This window comes from Eurypyga helias, unplaced genomic scaffold, assembly GCF_000690775.1.
Source record: "Eurypyga helias isolate BGI_N326 unplaced genomic scaffold, ASM69077v1 scaffold17439, whole genome shotgun sequence".
Lineage (NCBI taxonomy): Eukaryota > Metazoa > Chordata > Aves > Eurypygiformes > Eurypygidae > Eurypyga > Eurypyga helias.
This window is the reverse complement of record NW_010273223.1, coordinates 44,517-67,020: the sequence shown is the minus strand read 5'-3', so window position 1 is coordinate 67,020 and position 22,504 is coordinate 44,517. Positions and strand designations below refer to the sequence as shown.

Here is a 22,504-nt window from a genome sequence, read left to right as displayed (position 1 = left end):
TGTGAGCAACTGAAGGGGTAGCCTTAAGGTGTGCTCATTTGAAATGCCTGCATTTAATTTTACAATAAATCTGAGTATTTTGTTCCAATTAAGACAGTTCATGTGCACGACTTTAAATTGTACAGTAGTTCCAGGGAGATCGTGGACTGCTTGTTTTACATTCTGGATCAAGTTCAGCTTTTTAGGCTTCGCTTGAATTGAATAAAAAAAATCTGAACCCTGAAGATAATGCAGATTGATAAATCTGATTTAAACATTCCCGTGTTGCAGACTTTCAGTGTATGTGGTACAGCTAAGCCTCAGGCCATGCACTAAATACATCCACAGTGCATTCCCAGGGCACCTGAATACCAAATGATCACATTTGAAAGGTTACCTTTCTATGGATTCTGACTTTTCTATATTAGCCGTGAAGATTAGAATTTTAACAGCTCCCATTGAGAGGTATTGTGAAGTATTTACTTGGCAAGAAAACAAAACAAAACAAAGCCCAAATAAGGTACTGTCTCATATTCATGAACTAGGATTTATTAGTTCTGCGAACGTCCTTGTGAGAATACACTCCATAGTTCACACTTTAGGGGGAAAAAAATAAAGTCTTGTTTTTCATTTATATTAACTTAAAACTTAGAAGAGTTACTGTACTAGAGGTTTTAGCAGAGAGGATCACGCTGGTGCAGAACATATCCCAGTAAATCCTGCAGTCTTTCACAGCTAGCTCTCTGCAAGCAAAGTTAGGCCTGTTTATCTCTCTGGAAATCTGGCAGTAGCTTTGTTAATAAATTTGGTGACAATTAAAGGTGTAAGGCTTTTTCTCCTCCTCTTTTACAGGTCGTGGAACTCATTTCAAGTGCTATCGGTGACTTAGTTCAAGGTATATATTATGAAAACTCAAAATCATCTGAGGTAAGAATTTCAGTAGTTTCACATACCCAAGAAGTTTGGTAATATTCACGTGTGACTACAGTAAATTTCTTTCTTATATTCCTCCTTTTAGGAGGAGGGAGAGGGAGGAAGGGAATTAGCTGTGGTCCAAGTGGGTTTCAGCGGTAACATCCATATGACACCTGTGAACTCTGATGGAACCTTCTAGAAATGCACAAAGAAGGATATGTCTTGCTATGGGCTTTCCAAACACTTTCAGAGGTTTCTAGTCAAGGTTCTGTTAGAGGCATTTATTACAATGTTGACATCATTATTAAAGCTTTCATGTTAAACCTCTCATTTCCAAGCCCAAAGATGTTTACAAAATGCGAGTGTTCATCTTTCAATGGTATCAACATGAGTTTTGTCCTGCAGTGGAGCACTGTAGTCTTCTCCACCAGAAGTCACCGGGCACGCGTTGCAGGAGTCGACATGGGCAAAGACAGCGGCTGCCAGCCTTTCGCACCAGTTAATTTTGTCTTTAGTCAAGGGCAGTTATGAATGTACAGTGTTGTTGTGTGGTAGGAACTGTAATGAAAATCAGTCAAATTAGGTCTAAGTATTTTTGTCTATACTAGAATATTTAAGGAAACTTGTAGAGACGTTGTAGGCTTGCGTCAGCAGGATGTTGGAGCAAGAAAGAGTTATTTCTTTAATTTGCTATGACTGTATCTTAACGCATGCAAAAAAAAATTATAATTTAAATTTGCCACGACTTCTATAGGTTTTATGATGGCAAGTTTTCACTGTATGAGAATGAAGAGCAGTATGTATATATGAATATCTATCTTGAAATCCGCTGAGGTAGATTTACTTATAATGATGTTGTCTCACATGCCTAGTTTGCCTCAGAGACCTGAATCTTAATGTTCAGTAGGTGAAATGGCTTAAAGATTGCAGAAATACATGAATTCATTTAGATTTGTGGTGCATTTAGATTGCAGCTCTGGTTTACTATTGCCATGTTGTAGTACGTAGCAAAATGAATACCTTAGCGGATGACCTGATCGCATGGGTTACTGCTACAATAGATACCTGCACTAATGGCCATGCACCACCTAAGCCATGGTGAGCAAACGGAGAGTGCCCTCGGCTAACGGTGCTGGGGCCTGGAGTGTGCTGCTGCACCCAGCAGCTTTGCTGCTCGGTGTCTGTCTCCTGCTCCGCAGCAGCAAAGACTTGTTACTGAAACTAACATCGGTTAAGTTTATCCCTCTTGCTTTGACTGAAACCAGTTAGGTAGGAAGCAATCCCGCTGATGAGCTGAGCTCTGCCCTCGGAGGAAGCGAGAGCCTCCAGCAGGAAAGTGGTAATGGCACGCTTGGGAGACGCCTGGGGCCGCGGGCTCGCCAGGTGGCATGGCTGCGCGCTGAGGATGACGGGCACAGAGCATCCCCGGCACCTCTCAGGAGGGGACCCTGAGTGGAAGCCCGGCAGCAATGGGATGTTGGGAACTTGACAGTTCTTCCACACCTGCTGTGTTTAACCCATGGATAAACAGACTTCAGCCTTCAGGGTTGCTCCCAAGTACTGCGCTCAGGGTTATGTGTTAAAATAGATGGCACCTTGGAGAATTTTGCAAAGAATGTTTAAAATTTTATTTTCCGTATTCAAGCAAGTTTTTAAATACAAGTAGATCCCAGATGTATCATGTTTAAAAAAACCAACTACTCTTGTGTGTGTAGAAGTAAAGCTTCCCAGGTTCATCTCCGCAATGAAACTGCATTTTATTTTATCCATGGCCCCTGTATAAATGAGAAATGTTGTGGACTCATTTGGGTTCCTGCCACTGCAGAAGGTCTTAATCTTCTTTTTCTTAGTCATTTTGTTTATTTTCTGTTGCCTTACTGAAGCACTCCACATGTGTGGATTGCAAGGGAAGTGTGAGATAAACTAAGCACAGCTGTGTGATGTTTATCCTGCCCTGGCCCAATTACAAACAGCAAAGACTTATTTTGGTTTGGTGACTTTTTCTGTCTAAGGAGAGTTGAAAGTGCAGTATACACTTCCTAAGTAAGGGGAAGCCACTTAACTCAAAACACAATTAGTGTATGCCATAATAGATACTTAAATGTGCACGGCAGTGTCTGAAGATTAGTTGTTTTAATGGGTAGTGCATGGCTTCTGATGAGGCCTAGAACAAATGAGTGTGGGATCTACTTTAATTTATTTTTTTAATCTTGTCCTCTGAGAAATTTGGCTCTGCATTGTGTATGAGACTTATCCCCGCTGCTTTCCTCAGACTGTTCTGCTGAGGGACTTTCCCCTTTGTGTCCCAAACACCTCTTGAGCAAAGATTGTCAAGTGGCCTAGGTCAGCTGTTGGTCTGTCTTATTTGTATCCTTTGTGCATCTACGCCCCATCCCCAACTGCAATATTTAACTGAAACAAAAATTGTGAACTACATTTCCTAGAACTAAGACAAATGCTTTAATCTACTCCGCAACCAGATCAAACTTTATTTCTTTTTAAGAGTAGGGCATAGGGATGTTAGTAATGGCATTTTTATTGCTACGAATATCTTAAATTTGAAAAAGCAGGAGGATATCTTCTCACCTTTTTTTTTTTTTCTTTTTGAGGCAGGAAAACTGTACTTCATATCTTAAATGTCTTTAATGCAGTTGTTATGAAGCTCCTTAGTACCATAAGATAGACTTATTTAGCACCAAGCTGTTTTGAGTTTTGCTGGATGTCTACCTAGACAAAAACATGAAACTAACTCTGCAAAACTAACCTTTCTCTTCTGAGACATGAAGTTCATGTTTAACACCCCTTCCCCCGCCCCCCCCCCAAAAAAAAAAGTTTGTTTGCTTCATTTGGATGACCCAGTAGGAAAATTGAAAGAATCATTTGACCTAACAAGACTGACCTTACTTACTCCTGAAGACGTATAATGGATATAATTGACAGCTTTCGTTACCACTTTTTTTCTCTGTAAAACCACATACAATCCTACAGCCATCCCACTTCAGTACATTCTGTTTGGTCATTCTTCATCTTGTCTGCATCGTGAGTCATTAGATCTGTGTGAAACAGGGAAAATAAAGTTAATGTTTAATTTTTCATCTTTATTTGAAGCAACAAGCTAAACTACAAAGTGTAGGCTTCGGTTGCAAAGACAGCCTGGAGGTTAGGGCTGCCACTCGTGTTCAAAGTACCAAATAGCTGCTGCAGTTGAAGACATTGCATTAGCAACATTTTGGACTGTAAGCTGGAGCAGAAAGGGGTGATGTGATAAACCTTTGCAGCTTTGTGTGCTAAATCCCCTCTCAACCCAAAATTCTGTGAGTGAAGGACATTCTTCTCAGTTCCCATCTGTTTTTCCTGAATCTAGGTCTAATTTGGGAGTAAAAATTTGTGCCTTAGGGAGTGCAAAGATGAAAGTTGTCTAATCCGGCCTTCAGTCATGATCATGGTATCTATTTTTAACAGGAGAAAAAAACCCAAGCCAACATTGCCCTGAGTCTCTGTTTCTTACTTCTAGGAAACTGAAGGCTTCTAAACTGTTTGCTAACTCACAGAATACTGTCGCACTTTGAGACACCTTCTGCCATAATACCCCAGATCATTGAACAGATATTAATGAATGCTTTAATGTCCCAGTCAGTTCACTGGACAGGGACGAGAGATACAGGGAAGCTCAAGGTCAAACAGCGGAATCGACAGCAGGACTTGAGTGTGTTGGCTATTCTGCTTTACCTGAGAGACCATTCTTGAAATCTTAAAGAATTAGGGACTTGCATGGGAAACAGCTGCTTTGAGGCTTTTTTCCCCCCTCACCTCCAGAATACCTAGTTGGTGCTAAGTGTGCATAACCAACACTCATTTTTAGTGTCAGAATGGGACTGTTATGCAAGACAAGACCATTTCCAACATGTTTCACTGATGGCTAGAAGAGCTGTTAGCAGGTTTTACAGTTTTGCATGCAATTGTGTGAAAATTGTGCATAACTAATATATTAAACAAGTTTAAAGAAGAAATACATTAGTGGCAAGTACTCATTGTACCAAATAGTGAATTAAGAGGTATTTGTTTTAGAAAGATGTCAGATTTCTTTTGCACGAAAATGAGTTTATTTTCTGTCAAAGCACAGACTACATGCAGTGAGTTGTAGAAATTCTTCTTTGATGTTTGGTCACCAGTAATGCTTTGGGATACTGTATGTGTTCATCAGCTGGACTGCTATGACTCAGTATTGTAAGTAAAGGATTTGCTCATAAATTTTACCATAGGAGGTAGATCAAATGTATTTTGAACCACGTAAACCACCTTTTAGCAGGGCAGCAGTGTCAGAGCTTTCACTTTTTTTTTTTTTTTAATCAAATGTTTCTGTTGCAAGACAAAAGGGAAGGATAAAATGTGGAATTTGAGTGAAGAGCATCTGTGAAAAGAATGGGTAAATGTGTCAGAGGGGAACAAAAAAACTATAGCTAGCAAGGCGGCCAGTGCTATTTGTTAACTGCTCAGGTACTTTTAAATACTAAGCTTTTCCAGAGAGATTTAAAAGTAACAGATGTGGAGAAATATTTAAATTTATTGTAAGTTTTCAAACTTTCATAAGGTGGGTGTTGCTTTTTTTTTTCAGTGTCACAGTAAACGTATGAGCGAGTCGGTGGCGTGCTTTATTGACCCATTTGCAGACATCCTTGTTCCTTCAAACACAGTGAAGACTTGTATTAATAGACCAATAAAACATGCCTTGTCATGTTCAGCAAGCAGGAATACATCTGTTGAAAGCTTATGTGAACTGTGTGCAAGATGTTTTGCAGGGTCTTGCTACTGGTAGAGAGATTCATAGGGGCATTGGATTTTATTTATGTAAACTAGAAGTTCTTGAACTAACTAATCTAAAGCTTTAAAATGCTATTTCAAAATATTTCTCTGAGTTTCTGTGGATTATTTGCCCATTGAGAACTGAAACGAAGCTTGATATAAGTGGTTCAGACATCTCGATCGTTTTGTGCAATAGCAGATGGCAAAGAAAGAGCTGCCATGGTATAGAAATAAAATAAAGGCTCTCTTACAAACTACAGCTCAAGTTTTACCTTAAAGTCTCTGACTTCTGCTCCTTCCTGGCTTTTTGCAAATGGTTTTGTCTACTTTTAACACAGTTTTCATTCATCTTTTCCTTAATATGTTTTCAGCTGAACTGTGTATAAGCATCTTCTTCAATGTGACAAATCAAACTGAGTTGTTCTAAGTGCCACTTTTATACCGGGGATGCTTTTACCATCACTAAGAGCTGCCCCTCCTGATGGCTGCCCCTCCTGATTGTGTATTTTGTCCTGCCATTTCATTTTCCAAACTTTTTTTGTTTCCTGTTGCCAGAGATGATTGTTTCAAACTCCATTTAAGTTATGGAAGTAGCTTAACAAAAAATTTCATCTAGCCAATTACTTTCTAGCAAAACAGTAACTGACCTTGCTATTAGTAAAACAGGAGCACCCTCGGCTGTTCTTAATTTCCCATAGGAAATGATGATTGATGAGCTGGATTCGGGTATTTTCCCTGTGCTCCCATGCTGATATTATCCAAACTGTATCTGGAGTTCACTGCTTTCTTCCAGGGATGGTGACCAGTTCCGCTCTCTTCATCCAGCTTCTGCTGGCCAGACAGCATCAGGGTTGGTTGTGACCTGGGCCCATTTCTTGGTGACAGAACTTGGGAATGGGGTCACTCCATAGGCATTAGTTAATCAAATGTCCGAACACTGTCAACTACAGCTAGAAATAATTTGGGTTTTAAAAAAGGCTTTTATAGGAAAGGCTGTTAGGAGTCTTCAGGGCTAGCTAGTGTTCACTTTTATCCTTTGAAATATCCACTACTGACAAAGCAAAACAAAGCTTACACAAAGTGAATATTTCTCTAAAAATAGTGGGTGCTGTCATAATGGCAGATTTCACAGAATTTGTAATCTAGAACTAGTTTTCCCTTGATGTCTTAAAATAATGCTCAGATCTTGTCATACATGCCCTTGTACAAATGCAGTGTGGTTGGTGGACAGTTTATAAATAACGTGAGAGTTAAGCTTGGGGAAAAATGACGTTTGGATTGTTGGAAAACTTGGCTGAAGAAAAGTTGTGTCTGCCTCCGCCGCCTTAAGCAGCAGAAGCTTTAGGGGTATGTGGTCATAAGACGCTCTGTGATTAAAATCAGCAATATTTTGGCTTGCAAGGTCATATGCTAAAGCACATCCATATGCGCATGATGCCTTTTTACACCTGGCTTCTTTCTGTAACCTGGAGATTCACCATACCTGTGTTTTTAAGGTTTCAATACTGTATCTTCAAATATGTCTCAACCTTTTGTCTTTTTTCTTTATTTTTAAGTTAGATCTCCATTTTGGGTGGTTGATTCTCTGATGTTCATGTAGTGGACAGTAACTTGTGCAACCATTTTCAATCCTGTGATGAAATTCAAACTTGGTTGTAATAAATCATAGAATTAATTTCCTTATATATGTTGAGTTGCAATGACTGTTTAAGCTTCTTCAGTTTCTGCAGTGGATATTTGATGTCTGCATTTCAGTTTCTGCTCAAAGGCTCCAGCAAACATTTTTGACTTGTCAGTCATTTGAAAGAAATTTTTTTTTTTTTTTTTTGAACTTCATAAATTGTTTCGGGGTACATTTCTAGAATATTTGTCTTGGTTGGGTTTAAACCAAATAATTATAAAAATCACTGCCAATTTTCAGTATCATCCAGCAAATTTTAGTAAATACTGTTTTTTCGCTGAGCAGATTGGTTGTTAAAGAAAAGATTGTGTTGCGTCTTCCAAGAACTCCTGATTTTAAATTTAAAATAAATTGATCTATATCTGAGTGGGAGAAAAAAAAAAAAGACTCGATATGTAGGAAACTACTTGAATTAAATGCTCATTTTGACATTATGCCAGTCATGGGAATTTGCACATGCTCTGGGCTGAGTTAAGATATTAAAACAAAAATACTACAGTAAAATGAAACATGAGGAAAGTTGAGGCTTGACTTTGTAAGTTATCATATGTATAATAGCAAACATGTGGTTTCTCTGTTCTTCACTTTCCTTGTATAAGTTAATAGTATGTCTGAAAGCAAAGGCATTTTGATACAACTCTGTGTTACTTGGCATTGCAGAATTCTCCTACTTTTTCCATTAGTCTCAAATTATCCTCTCCCTTGTAACGCAGCACTTCTGGGTGATATCCATAAGGGAGGAAAATTAGAGCTGAACAGATGGATTCTATTTCATTTGTTACCGATTTCATGACAGATAATACCTTGCTAGAAAACTGTAGGGTCACACAGAATTACTTCTTGCTCGTTTCCAAGTAATTTAATTGACGTCACTTTGAGGAGAAAGGCTCGTTATATAAGAGTTTTTTTACATTACTCTTTTAAAGACTGCCTTTTGGCTTAGCGTACATTACAGATTTGGCTGAACGGAGAAGTTACAAAGTTTTTAATGTTTATATGCTTGGGTTTTTTTGGTTTTTTTTCTGTAGCTTCTCATTACTGATTTCAGGTTTTTTTCTCAGCAGAACAACTGTGGTCTTTTCTGGGTTTGTTTCCACCACCCCCACCCCACCCCCCCTTCAGCAAGTACCTCAAGGTGTGTGAGGGAGATTACAAGTCACGTCTAGCTTTGAAGACTCATTAGTAAAATAGTAGCATATTAACACCTTGTGAGCCAAAGGAGCTGCAGTTGAATTTGGGTTTGGGGGGAAAGGATTGGATTTGCATTAATTAAAACACTTTGTGGAACGTAATACCAACTAATATTTTGCATACAAAGGATCTTGAGAAGCACTGAGTGTCTCTGACCTTACAGTCAAGGTGATAAAGTTCACTAGAGGCATCACTGAGATCTCTATCATTCCCCCGGGAAAGTTAATACCTGACACTTCTAAATGACAGCTTTAGTTTTTTTTTCGTTTTCAGTCATTCCTCATCCTTATTATGGGAGCAAAAGAAGTAAGTGTCTTCTGTAACAGCCCTTCATTTTTCCAATGCAGTTCTGTAAGGATTTTTAATACCCTTTGTAATTATATTTTTCTTGACTTCGAAGGCGAAACTGTACGGAATTAAGTTTATTCGTGATTGTTGGCTCCTGCTTACTGGCAAGGGGATGAAGTGCCGATGTACATTGGAGTTTTTGTTTGTTGTCTTCTTCTTTCTCCCCAGTCCCTCATGAGGAATATAGTCGGCTGTAAATGTTTAGTGTAATGGTACAGTCATTAAGAAAAGGATCTATGTTGAATCTGTTGACAGTTCAGTGTATTTTGCATTAGTCTTTTTGAGCAGAAAAAGAAAATGTTGTTGTTTGAAGCTGCTGGTATATTTATTCTGATACTTTACTCACCCCCCAAAAGAATGTCCTTCTTTATTTGACGCCATAGCACCGAGTTTTGTTACTCACCACGTGTTGGGCTACCTTGTGCCACACCGTTAACTTCTGTGAGCTGACGCAGCTGCAGTTTTGGTGTTTTCATGTTAGCCTTTGTTTCATTTTTAGGAGAACTGTCTTACAGATGACATCGGCATATCTACATGGAAGGAGCAGGTTTTCCTGTCACACAGTGCCTTGCTGGCAAAGAGCTGCCAGGCTGCGATGGAGCTAGCAAAGCACAACGCTGAGATTCAGGACATGGCATTTCAGTATGGAAAGCACATGTCTCTGAGTCATAAGGTACGCCTTTTCCTTTCGTTCTGGGAGCTTAAAAACAGAAAGCCTTGTAAGTTGTGATGCTTTTGAGCTCTGTTGTATACTGCTGCTGTGCTGTAGGCTTGTGCCCGCAGGTCAGCGGTGCTAAGAGAGGTGACTGCTGCCTTGTGTGAACATGTTTGTAGAAACTGCTGGTACAAACAGTGCCTGTGAACTGGCAAGATCACAAATCTGGCAATGTAGCTTGTTTCATTCGAGGCGCTGTTAACGTCCCACTAGCTCATCTTTCTGTCGCAGCTTAAAATTTTACCTTCTCTGCTCCGATGTTCTTGAAGCCGCAGTAGTAGGAGTTGCAGGAGGAAGCATGTGTTGGGTCTCGGCTGCTGCCACGCACATCTTTGCAGGCAGTTGAGCCGTGGTGCAACAGCACATGAGGCTGAAGCAGGAGCTGTGGTGGCTAAAGGACCTGCATTTGTTCCCTTCTGAATAATCTGCTGCAGAGGTAACTTCCAGATCAGGCAGCTGGGGGATAAGGAGGGAGGTCTGCTGGATACGACAGGAGCAGCCTACACCTCTGCAGCAGTAGGATTTCCCAGAGAAGGCCTCTGATCTCCATGAGAGTGCTGTCTTTCAGTCCACAGCTAGAGTTAGTCCAAAGGAAAACCCGCACAGTGTGGAACTCGGGTCCTTGGCACTCTTGTTTTGCCCTAAAGGTCTGCTCCTGCTGTACTGCACTAGTTGCAAGGATAGGTGTAGCTTGAGGCAAGCAGACAGACTTCCCACCCACTTCAGCTGAGTTGGTTTAGACAGTTTCTAGTTCCTCCAGGAGAAGGAAGTGGTTTTATAAAGCTCAGCTTTACTGCCACAGAAATGCCACTATGTGCTATTACTAGGTACAACTTGATTGGTAAATTGCTTCTAGTGCAGACTATAGCCTTAATATTTTGAGTATGCTGTAATGTTAATACATTCCCCACTGACATATATAGTTGTGTATCAAGGGTTGTATAATGTCCATAGAAAGCTCCTAGCTATGTAGCGTTTCCTGTGTCAGAAGGAGGGACATGTTGCATCAGCTTCCTCAGGTACTGAAAAGTAGAATGTATTACCCTTCACAGATTATAAACTGATGTTCTGCCCACAGTACTTTCCTTCATATTTTTTTTTTGCTTCCTGCCACTCAAAAATTGCCTGCCTGGCTATGTCCCATGACTTGCCCAGCTCTGCAAGCTGTCCTTTACCTGTTGCTTTGCAGATTCTCTGCGTGCTTCTCTTCACAACTGTCTGCCACTGCAATGCTTCCCCCTCTTCCTCTCCCTCCCCCAAACCTGAAAAAGTGCAGCCGAAGTACAAATGTCAAAGCAGAAGGTGGTGAGTAAGTATAGGATCAGGACATGGACCTTGATGTGGTGAGTGAGTGGATATGTATAGACTCTTCCAGGGAATTGAAGAAAGATGTTCTTCTCTTACAGCTACATTTGGATCTTCAGCCATTTGTTAAAGAAAGTTCTAGTGATGCCATGGCCTTCAGTTTGAATTCTGCTCCTGCAGTCCTGCATCAGGAATTCCTTGGAAGGGAGGCATGGATTAAACAAATCAGAGAGGTAAATTAAAGCGTTGTTTAGAATTTCGTAGCTTTGCCTTTTGTGTCTCTCTTCTTGTCTATGCTTTCAAATCTGCAAAGAATCTTAGAAACTAACAACAGCAAAGACAATATCGAGGTTACCTCTGCTCTCCAATACTTCACACTTCTCTCTTCCATGCTTTCAAGAGGGGAAATCTAGGGACCTGACAGTTGAGCTCTGTCAAAAGTCTATGTGTCAGTGTAACTAACAGATTCCTTTATGTGGAGCATGTCTGTTCCTCTGAACTACTTGTGCAGGCCCATGTTTTAGCTTAAAGCTACTCTCACTGGCAGCTTAAAGCAGACAACTTTGCATTACAGTGGTTGAAGGGTAAGCACACGTTTTCTTCTGACAACTTGGCTCTGGGAGCAGTAATTTTGGATGAGGGGAAAGGATCTGGGGGACTTGGCTTCCTGACCACTACAAAATATTTGAGAGATCTGGATGGTTCATGTCCTCCTTCTCAGTTCTCTGAATTCAGCTGTCTTTTCCTCTGATCCTTAGATGAAGAAGGTGGTGAGAGTAAGATAGCTGTGTGGTGTAGATCAGTGTTACCTACCATGTAGCAGAGCAGGGTTCAGGTCTGTGAATAGCTCTCTGGGTGTTGTTGAAACATAACTGTACAAGACAGCAGGGGGAAATACAAAAATGGCCAAAATTAAGCATTACGTTGAGTTCCTGCATTTGTCAGGCATGTTCTGCCTGTGTGCTTCTCTTAACGGTTTGGGTTGGGAGGGACCTGAAAGATCATCTAGTTCCAGATCCCCTGCCATGGGCAGGGACCCCCTCCACAACAAATAGCTGTGATGAGCACTGTTTGGAAACTCCTGCAGTTGTTACACAGATTTTTTTAGTAGAAAGGCTATTGTCTTCAGTAAGAAGCAAGCTCTGCAACCAAGATGTGCTTGCCAATAGCTCCTTTCCTTGCTGGTTTGACAGCAGGACCCTGGGCAGAAGGAGCAGAGTCTGCGCCTCTGCTTAGTTCTGCGTTTACGACGGCCAGGTTGCAGCCTGCTTTCACATACTGCAAGCAAGAGGCATAGTCTCCTCAGCAGTGAAAGTTTGGCAGCTGTATGCAGAATCTACAACCTTACAGTAGTGTGGGGTTGGGGGATCTTAAAGCAAAGCAGACTTTTTGTCATTTTAAAATTAGGGTCTGGTAGTTTATAATGTGTGATGAGGAGTTTTGGAATTCTAAATCCCAACACAAGGCTGATACGTGAGTTGAATGTAAACGGATTTGGACGATGGCAGTTGTAGAACAATGGTATTACCGCAGCGCAGCTTATAAAAGCTTTGAAACAATTTCCCATCTGCAGAATCTAGAGGAGGTTGCAGGACTCCAGGAGTGCCGTCTGCCTGCTTACTAATTCTCATACCAAAAATGGGCATTATAGAAACCATGAACCGTGAAGAGAGGCGCAAAAGAAAAAAGGTGACATACACTACGCAAAAATATCTACTAACTCCTGCATTAGCTAAATACAAAGTGGAACACCTCATCCAGAAGCCTTTCTTGGCTTGTGTTGATTATGAAAGGGAAAATTACCTTTCACTAGCTAGAAGCTCTTTGAGATATCATCCATAGTCACATTTGCTATGTGACATTCAAGACAGGCCGAGTGCTTAAAGCAGAGACTTCCTCTTTGAGACGTTGGCAGGACTAGTAAGAGTGTGCTCATACACCACCCTCCTGGGCAATGTCGTTTGGATGGTGTAAGTAGGTAAAACATGCACAGTGCACTCAGTCCCTGTCAGGTAGAGTTTTTCTTAGTAGATAACTAGGCATGTGGAAATCACACTGGGAACCTGTATTTATTGCTCAGTAGTCTGGCTTTCTCCCTTGATTGTTTGCCCATGTAAGCATCCATAGGATGGGTGGAAGGGAGCATTTTCCCTTGGCAGCTTCCTTCTCCTACAGGAAGGTCTTGGAGTTCAAGAAAGTGGAGGTAGAAAATTGCACCTTGTAGCCTGGGCAGTGGTGTACTGCTCAGAAGGCATGTGACTGGGGCTCAGAGCATCTCTTGGATAAAGGCAGTGTTGAAAGGTCATGAAGGATGCGTGAACTGCCATACTGCCCAGAACTTGTGTGATTGTTTCACCAGGGTTCTCTCGCCGCCGTTCCCAAGGTAGCCTGTGAACGAAGGCAACCGTATGCACCTTTCTGCTGCTGAGCCGAAGACCCTTTAAAAGCTCCCTTGTCTCTTCATTTGAAAGGACCAAAATACATCTGATACCCAGATGTGGAAGGTTGCATCAACGCTGACGCTATGTGTTTGGAGAAGATTAGATTCGGATTTGGATGAAATTTAGAGTCTACATTAAAAGGAAGTTGGGATGTGTATAGGGGATGCTTTGTCACAGGAGGAAAAAAATGTGTATGTATGTGTAGGTGTGTGTATATACATAGAGGTACATATATGTGTAAGGAAAAAAATGTGTATGTATGTGTAAGTGTGTGTATATACATGGAGGTACATAGATATACATGAATGAGTGATCATCCATAACAACCTGAACCTCTCCTGTTCTCACTGACCTCACCACCAAAACCCTTTGCCTTTGTGCATTTAAAACTAAAATGCCCACTGAACTGTTTGGTCAGGTGTCTGTTTTAAAAGAAATATAGGTGGGAGTAGAGTCCTGAAATGCTAAAAAAAAAAAAAATATCCCAAACCACCCAACCCTAAATTGTTCCTAGGAAACACTGTGGTAGCTAGACAAAGAAGTGCTTGAATGCTCTTCTTCAGAGAAAGTGTTCAAATAGTTGCTGAATACAGTCCCACTGAGCTTTTGGAAAGCCCTGTATTTTTAAAATTGAGCAGATGATCCAGGATTATAGGATGGAGGATTTCTTAGGGGTCAAAAGACACAAGAATTGGTCACTTTTAGCCACTTACCGATATCTCTAGCTAGACAAAAGCAAAAATTCTCTGGGTTAAATAAGCATCCAGCACCTAAGCAGTGAGCTACAAAAGGTCAAAGTTTGAGTGAAGAAATTAAGCAGAATCCCCCAAGAACAAGTCTAGAATCCATCTCAGCTCATAGCATTTGTAATTTCATTTATTAATGAAGAATGTCTTGGTGGTGTTGTCCCTCACTACTCGCACATGGTGAGCGGGAGGAAGGCTGAGCTGAGTTGGCCGTTCACATCTCTGATACGCTAGTAAGCAGATGCTTATCTTTGAGGGCCCAGAGCCCCAGCCTTCAGAGCCTGAGCTCCCCAGCCAAGCAGCGGGACCGAGAAAGTTATCCAAGTTTTCCAAGAATGCGTACCTTTTGCACATCAGGCGTAATACCTTTGAGGAAAGCTAAACCAGGTGTAGCAGTCAGGGGTAAAAGGAAAAGAAAAAATTTCTTTGTGTCTGAAATCGAGGCCAGTAAAAGTCAGAAGAGCCAAACTACTGCGAGGATAAAAAGGCGCAGGTGTAGTAAAGAGGGCTCGGGAAGCGGGTTAGATAAGAAGCACGGCTGCTGTTGACATTGAATGCCTGAAAGGAGCAGAGCATGAGAAAATATTCTTTGTGTCTTAGGCGCAGAAGGAGGCACGCTGAGCACACCTCACACCTCTTCTGGTATCGCAAAGACTGAAAAGCGTCTTCCTCAAACATGTTGGCAAATTCTCCGCTGCAGTGTGAATCTGCATATAGGCAGTGATTTGTTAAAGAACATATTTCTGGTGTGTTCCGATACACAATATAACCACGAGATACATCTTGAAGAAGCCGTAAGATCCAACGGGTATGAGTAAAAGTTGGCAAATCAAAGAGATGGGAATACACAAATAAGGAAGCAGTTATTGGCAGTGGTTTTGCTACTCCCAAATGCTATCAGGCTGTTTTCTTAATATGCATTCCAGGAAAGCTGACTCTTAAGAAGCTTAAAGAGAGTAGTAAAGAGGTTTTGTGGATCAGTCCCCTTTCTCCTTCAGTGAAATCTGTTCTCTTATTTACTGTTTTCCTTCCCGTTCCGCTTGCTTAGTCTCTCATCAGTTCTGCTCTCTATTTTATTTTTACTCCCTTAACAAAAATTATTTTCACAGTCTGTGCCGTCTGGGCAAAGCTGTGCTTACCACATAGTGTTCCTGGTCAGTGCAGGCCTCAGCTCTTCTGCCAGCTGACCTGCCCCTCTTGGCTGCTCCCTGAAGTCCCCACAGAGGACATGGAGAGGTCCTAATCTACGTCTTTTCAGGAGACATTCCAGAAGAACTGAGGCTCGTGGTCTCCCTTTGTGGAGGCTAGAGGAAAAGAAATGGGGCATTTATTTTCTCAATGTGCCTGAAAGGAAAAGAGCTGGAGCTGGGTGAGGTGATAGTGGGACAGCTGGATCTGACCTAAGGGTCGGTTAAGCAGCAGTGCTCTGGGTCTGACAGAGCACTGACTCTTCTCCATAGTCCTGTGACAAAATTGAGGAATTTGGGTTGTGTGCTTTTCTGCATCTGGACAAGAAGAAATCAGAAATTTATTCATGCTTCTTTCTGAATGTGTTAGGAGTCATAGGTTGTATGTATCTGCTGCTTAAGTAAAGGGTGATGCTGATATTTAAATGCAGTTCCAAACCAAAAGCACCTCTGACCTAGGTCTAATAGCACTGACATGGTCCTGACACCTCCTTTGAGAGCGCTAGACTGTTACCTGTGTGCAGATAGCTGCAGACATACAGAGAGTTCTCTTTTAAGAAAATAAATTCTGTTATCGCTGATATGAAGTACACTTTATTTCAGAATCTCAGGGGAGAGATTAATTAATGCAAACAGCAAGGTTTCTAAGACCAAAAAATTTTGGATTCAACAAATGTTTAGCTACAAATCATAACAAAAAACCTAAAAATTACATTGAGTATCTGCAGCTTTCATCTGGAACAGAGCCGTGTTGTATAAGCTGGTAACACATTTGGTTGTATTTTAGGTTTTTCTCTATCAGATTCCTAAATAAAGCCAGTTATGTTTAAAGTCGTAGCTCTTTTAATTGCATTCTTTATTCTTGCAACTCTGGTTTGTAGTATGTAATGTCTTATATAAAAATCTCTCTTTCTCTCTAAGGCACAAGAAAAAGGAAACATAATGGACTACAAGAAGGTGGGTAAATTACATTTAAATCTCCTTATTATTTTTAATGGCTTTTTGTAATATTTTCACAGATATTCTTGACAGTTGAGAGAAACTTCCTTATTAAAGGCAGGTTATAATTTGTGCCTGCGTATATGGAGGGAGAGAGAATTGCTTGATTTTTAAAAAGCCAGTAATAGTCAGCTATACTGTAAGTATCAAACGTAGCTACTTAATTGTAATTTTTGACGTTATTTATCCCGTTTCATTTCACAAACTTTGTTTTGAAACCAGGCCTTCTGATGGCTTTTGCTGTCTTTTTCTGCAGTCATTTGCAGGTTAGCTCCCATCAACCTGTATGATAGAGTATGCTGTTACCTTTTTTTTTTTTAATCTGCCCTTAATGCTGTGCCATATATTAAAAAAATATACATACACACGTTTTTATAATAATTCATGTTTCTTCCAGTCCCCATCACAACTTTTAGGTAAGTCACCACTGTATCTGCTACCAGGCCTGCTCTATAGTAAAGGCAGACCTGAGCTAACTTACCTGCCTGCTCAAAGTAGCTAGGACATCATAAAGCTCTTGGAGAGCTGCAGGAGGTGGCTGAGAAGGTTCACCTGGTTAATACTGGAGCACAGCGTGTTTGTGGTGGAGACAGAATATGATGACCTTGTGTCCCCAACTCACAGAGCACGAGCCTGACTTGGTCTGAGTCTTAAGTGGATCCTGAGGGTCCAGTTAATCATCTCCAGCATCAGTGGCAATAATATAGAAGTTCTTGAGTCACATACCTCATTGAGAATTGCTTCTTCAACTGGGGTCTGAAGGCTGTTACAGCTATGACTGCTGCTGCAGTGGAAGGCTAACACACGGCTACAGGGGAGACTTTTATTATAACTATTCTGTATTAAGAAAATTTGTAATTTAGATTATTAAAAAAGTTTTCTGTCCTTCCTTCCTCTTAGAACATAAAAAACATCTCAACCTTAGTTTGCTATTTAAAACCATTGTGCTTTTAGTTTTTTCTACAGTAGAAGAAAACTGATACAACTGTGACATTCTAAATCACCACTGAGAGCACTAAATCTCTTCTTCAAATATGTCTATGAGACACATTTGTATTTAAAATGGTCTACATGCTTTTTTAAGTCCAAAATGGGTTTTCTCCTTTTAGTTGTTACAATTGTGATCTGCCCAATGTAATTTCCATAGTTAAAAAAAAAAGAAGGGTGAGGGGGAAGAAGAGCATCTAAAATAGCTTTCCTGAATTAAACGTTTGTCAGTGTACTCTGTATTTTGACTGAATGATTTAATATTTTGGATCCTTCCCATGAAATTTAAAAACTTACATTGTGCTTGGGCAACTTGGAGACATGAATAAAAGGAAAGGGAGGGGGAAAAGCCCTTCATGTTTTGTATTTTGCAGTTGACTTCAGCCAGAAAGCGTGCAATTTTACTAGCTCCGGTAATCGTCTCTTACACAAGCACAGATGAGTTTAGTAATGATAGTGAAAAATCCTCCTTGGTTTTGTTAGCTCAAACAATTATCAATTTTGGGTTTTGTAGCAGTCCGTTTCAAAACTATAATGTCATGTCCCTCTCTTCTGTGTTTCTTCCTTTAAAATAAAAGTGGTCATTAATGACATCTGTGCTAAATGAACCCAGTAACCTGTAGCTTACCCCAGCGTAGTAGCTTGGCCAGTGTCTGCACACAGCCAATTAGAAGGCATGTTGTGCTGTACAAATTAGTAGTTCTTTTTTGCCCTTTGCTTATTTCTACATCACTAGAGTCAATGTTGTGCACGTTGCTCAGACTTTTCCTCTCAGCGTCAAGGTCCCCTCTCACCTTTCTATTCAGTTGCTACAATTACTTTAATGTCCCTAATCAAATTTGGGGGTTTCTTTCTCATTAGGCCTCCAAAACATCTCCTCTTTAATTTTGTAAAAGCAAAGGTTGTCAAAACTAACTGTAGAACTTCTGAAAAGTTGTATTATTTTTGCTCTCTTAATTTTTATTATGAACTTCAGTGTGCCATTTAGTTGAGATAAAAATGTTGTTCCTGTAGTAGAATTAATAAATATATGCCTACAAAAATTGTTAGCTGCTCAGCCTGCTTAAGAATATTTTACTTTACTTGCTGTGGCTTTTAATTAAAATAATGAATGAAGGTAAATTTGAGAAATTGAGATCCACCCATTTAACATGCCTCCTTAAAAGGCAAAGGCCTTACTTTATTTCCATTTTGAGACTGCGCAACAATTTTGAATTGTTCTTTTGATGCATGTTATTAAAATGGTATCCCTGATTTTTTTTTTTCACTGACAAAAAGGTATCTAGGTGGCACTAGTAAATTTAGTGAGGGCTCTGACATAAATATAGAAGTGAAATACTTTCTATTAATTTAATTAGGCCTGAGACTGTGATATCAATAAGGTCACTGTGTTCTGCAATAGTTTTTAGTATTTTTTTTCTCCCAGCTTTTCTCAGTATTTTTATCAGAAGGACTTTGATATCACAAAAGGCTTATTTTAAGGTCTGTGGTTCTGAATATGTTTTCTCACATTAGTATCTGAGTGTTTCACTTTTTAAAATTTTTTTTCCCTACACCATCACATTGCATCCAGACAAATTATTGATCCATCACTGTGGTGTTTGAAAGTCTCTTCCAGGGATGAAAAAATAGTTTCAGCTCTGTTTTCGTGGTGTTTCTCAGATAACAAAGTACCAGTATATGGCAGGGACAGAATTCATGTGTGTCATTGAAAGTGACAGCAACTTTCCTGTCATGCTCATTTATAAGTGGGATTTTGGCAAAAATCTGTGACTTCTTAAAATCAGAAAAGCTTTTATCCATTTTAAATCTACTTTGCATGCAAGATAAACTGTGTGATTCTAAAACAATGAATTGAGATTCTCGATTGTTATAATTTTATAATATTGATTAAAAACTCTCCACTGAAGTCAAGGCCTTTATGGTGTTTCACGTTACACACACTTGTTAAATGAGTGTAGCAAAGGCACAACTGATAGCAGAAACGAGTAAGCTAGGAATAATTCTTGGTTTCTGGCCAACACTCTAGAAAAATTATATTATAAGGCTAAAAAAAGAAATAAATCCCATATTTTGCAGGCAATGAGTACACCACTGCAAGGATTTGTTTTTCTAAATGCAATATCCAGAAAAAAAAATAATAAAATCAAGTTAAAAAGGACATAGCAAAACTTTTTTTATATACTGTAGCCCTGTCCATTTGCTCTGCTGTCAGTTATAGAGACCTTTCGTCCAAACTGGCGTGGGAAATACAGCACGTCAGCATAGTGCTGTGACATACCTGGTTTGTATATGGAACGCTGTGCATGACGTCAACACAGGGAGCAGATTTCGTACAGTACGGGAGCTACTGTGGGTCAAGAAGCGGTAGATCCAGCCAGTCATACGCTGCATGGCATGAATGTCTTGATTTTCCGTATGGTAGGAAAGAGAGAAGGAAAATGGGAAAGGTCACTTTTGGAAGCAACGAGGTTTCTCTGTAGTCATGCAGCTAATAAATAGCAGTAACAGTGCCATCCAGTTGCGTTGGTAGGAGTCGCATGGCTCCCCTTCCCCAGCTCACCGCTGACCTCCATGGTTGGTGCAGTCATCCTGCTGCAGTGCTGTCTGCAGAGCAGTTGTCCAGTCCCGTGGTGTAAATGACAGTGGTCCCACGGTTCTGTTTGTTTAAATGCCAGGGACACATCGTGAGATGTCCATCGTCATGGGACTACAGGCCATCCTGGACTATTCGCTCGTGCTTCCGAAATGCAGCAAAGAGTTAACAGCACAAGATTGTTGTTTGTAGATGCTTATGACCTGGCAGTTGTCCATGAAAATTTGTCTTGTTTGCTGTGGAGCAAATCTGCTATTACTTCCTTTTTTTGTGTATTAAAAAACCAGAATAGTCAGTGATTTCATGAATGTAGGGTTTTTGAGATGTGTCATATTATAAAAGCAGCCAGAACCATTCAGAAGAACCAATTTTCGCCTTTCTTGGAATTAACCATATCTGAATTATCAAGGTGTACATTCAGTACCAAAAATCAGTTGCATCTTTGTTTTTAATCAGTGGGTATTTTTCATGGCTTCTTTGGCTTGAGAATCCACTGCAACTCTTGTTTCATTAAAGCAAACAACTGTCACCTCTTTTAACATAAATAGCAAGTTAATTGCTTGTGTTTGCTAAGATGACAATTAACAATCACTATTTGCATTCACGTGATTTAAGAAAGTCATGCTTTTTGGTAAAAAAGCATCACTTAACTACCATTATTTAGATTTAAAAGCTAGTGGGCCTTGTTAAGTTCATTGTGAAAGACATGGGAAGGTGTAAGGAGGAGGGGTTGGTGTCTCTTCTAAAATATTAAATGGTCTGTGCAATCCATCAGTGTCTCGGGATGGCTTGTAATGTTTTGGCACCATGTGCTACAAGAGCTGTGTAACAGCTGGAGTAACAGCATTCCCTGTAAGCAGGCTGTCTTTCCTCTGCTGCTGGGGTGACTCTCCAAATTTGGGCTTTTCCTAGATAAGGTGCTTTTGAGTTTTAAGTAAAAAGAAAATTTGACTGCTTGTCAGATGAGTAGGACTGCTAGTGGAAGTTTCTACATACAGAGTGTTTGTGTTTTAAAGATGCGTTTCTTTACCTTTTAGATAGAAAAAGTTTCTAAGAAAATATTGGATAAATACATTTACTGCTCCAGTTTCAAGTGGCATATCATTCTACATGTATAGCAAACAAAGATTTTTAAAAAATAAATATATCTTATCACATTATGACGTGATGCATTTAAATGATTGTCCAGCCCATTTTGAGAAGGAAGAGCATAACCCTATGTCCAGCCACGTGAACTGTGAGAGTGGATGCTGAGACATTCCAGGGTACTTAAAAAACAAGGGAAAAATCTGACAAAGTTGATCTACTGGCTGTGAAACATGCCTGTGCCTTTTCAAGGTAACATTTCAGCAGTCTGAACCACGGGTGCTTATTGAGCGCATTGTTCCCACAAAAGAGAAGACAGATTTAGAAAAGCTAGTGCAGAGCACTGCAGAGCATTATTCAGTCACTTGGCCACAGATCAATTTAAATTTTGTGGTTTTGGGGTTTCTTTTTGTTTCGGTGAGTACAGTGCTCTTCAGAAATGTGGAGTGTTTTAGCTCACTTCCAGATCAGAGAGGATGCATGATATTTGAAGATGAGAAATAAGTATAAAAGATATTTAGCTGTTTAGGTTCATTATTCCAGAACAACAAAAAAAAGTCTGAAGTTACTTGATATCACTTAAATAATTATTCCTAAGTTTGACCATTGGGGGGGGGAAGAAAGAATTTCAGTGTTCTCATTCTCTCTTTGCACATCTAGTACAGCTGAAATATTTACCACATATTCAGGGACTCTTTCACACCTGCCAGTTTGTTGTTCCCTACAGGTAGAGCTATCTGAAGACAATCAGCTTTCCTTTGGCTAGAAAATAAGGCAGAAATATCTCAGAAAAGAATATTTGGAGTTAGTTGTCTTTGTACTTGAACACCTGCTTAGTTTTTGTCTCCTTGAATTCCTCAGTCTCCAGAATCCAGCAGTCCCTAGTTTGCCTCTCTGACCTCTCGCTGCCCTCAGATGAGCCATTCTGTCCAACAGCCATCCAGAACAGTTTGTGTGAAACGTAGATACTTAACTGCTGTGGTAGCGTTCCCTTCTTAAGACTGAACTAAGCAATTCCCAGCATTTCCTTGTAGACCATGTGCTGCTCCAGCCCCCTGTCATCTGGGTGGCCTCCCGCTGTGCTTGCTGCAGGATGACAATGTCTTTCACTTAGTGGGAAGCCCAAAACTGGGCACAGCACTCCGGATATGGTCCCGCAAGCTCCGTAAGGGGGGCATTATTGCTCACTGATTACACTTGTTAGCACAGCCCAGGAAGTGGTTGATGATCTTTCTTGAAGCAGTGTGTTCTTGCAGGAACAAAATATGTGGGTAGATAACTAACTGTGAAGGAAAAAGAGTATAGTTGAAATGTCAGAAAATCAGGACGTGGACCTCTTGGCCAGTTGGTTGGTCATTGGTTTGCATCTGGCTACTGGATGACCATTTAGGACCATAAGTGAAACTAGGGGTTGATTTGAGATTTACCACCACCATTGCCATTTCATTACTCTTTGTATATTTATAACAAATCAGTAGAATCTAAAAGCTGTGTATAGAATCATAGAATGGTTTGGGTTGGAAGG

The 22,504-nt window shown here is 40.3% G+C and overlaps 1 protein-coding gene across 1 annotated transcript in view; it reads left to right on the top strand.

Moving 5' to 3' along the window:
- Positions 1-831: 831 nt before the first annotated feature.
- PDSS2 (prenyl (decaprenyl) diphosphate synthase, subunit 2) overlaps positions 832-22,504 on the top strand; it is a gene marked incomplete at its 5' end in the record, with an annotated part of 27,605 nt that continues 5,932 nt past the window's right edge. Inside the window, 4 exons of the mRNA XM_010159404.1 lie at positions 832-906; positions 9,420-9,590; positions 11,039-11,170; positions 16,233-16,268. Coding sequence (XP_010157706.1) covers positions 832-906; positions 9,420-9,590; positions 11,039-11,170; positions 16,233-16,268 — 414 coding nt within the window. The remainder of the gene's footprint in view (positions 907-9,419; positions 9,591-11,038; positions 11,171-16,232; positions 16,269-22,504) is intronic.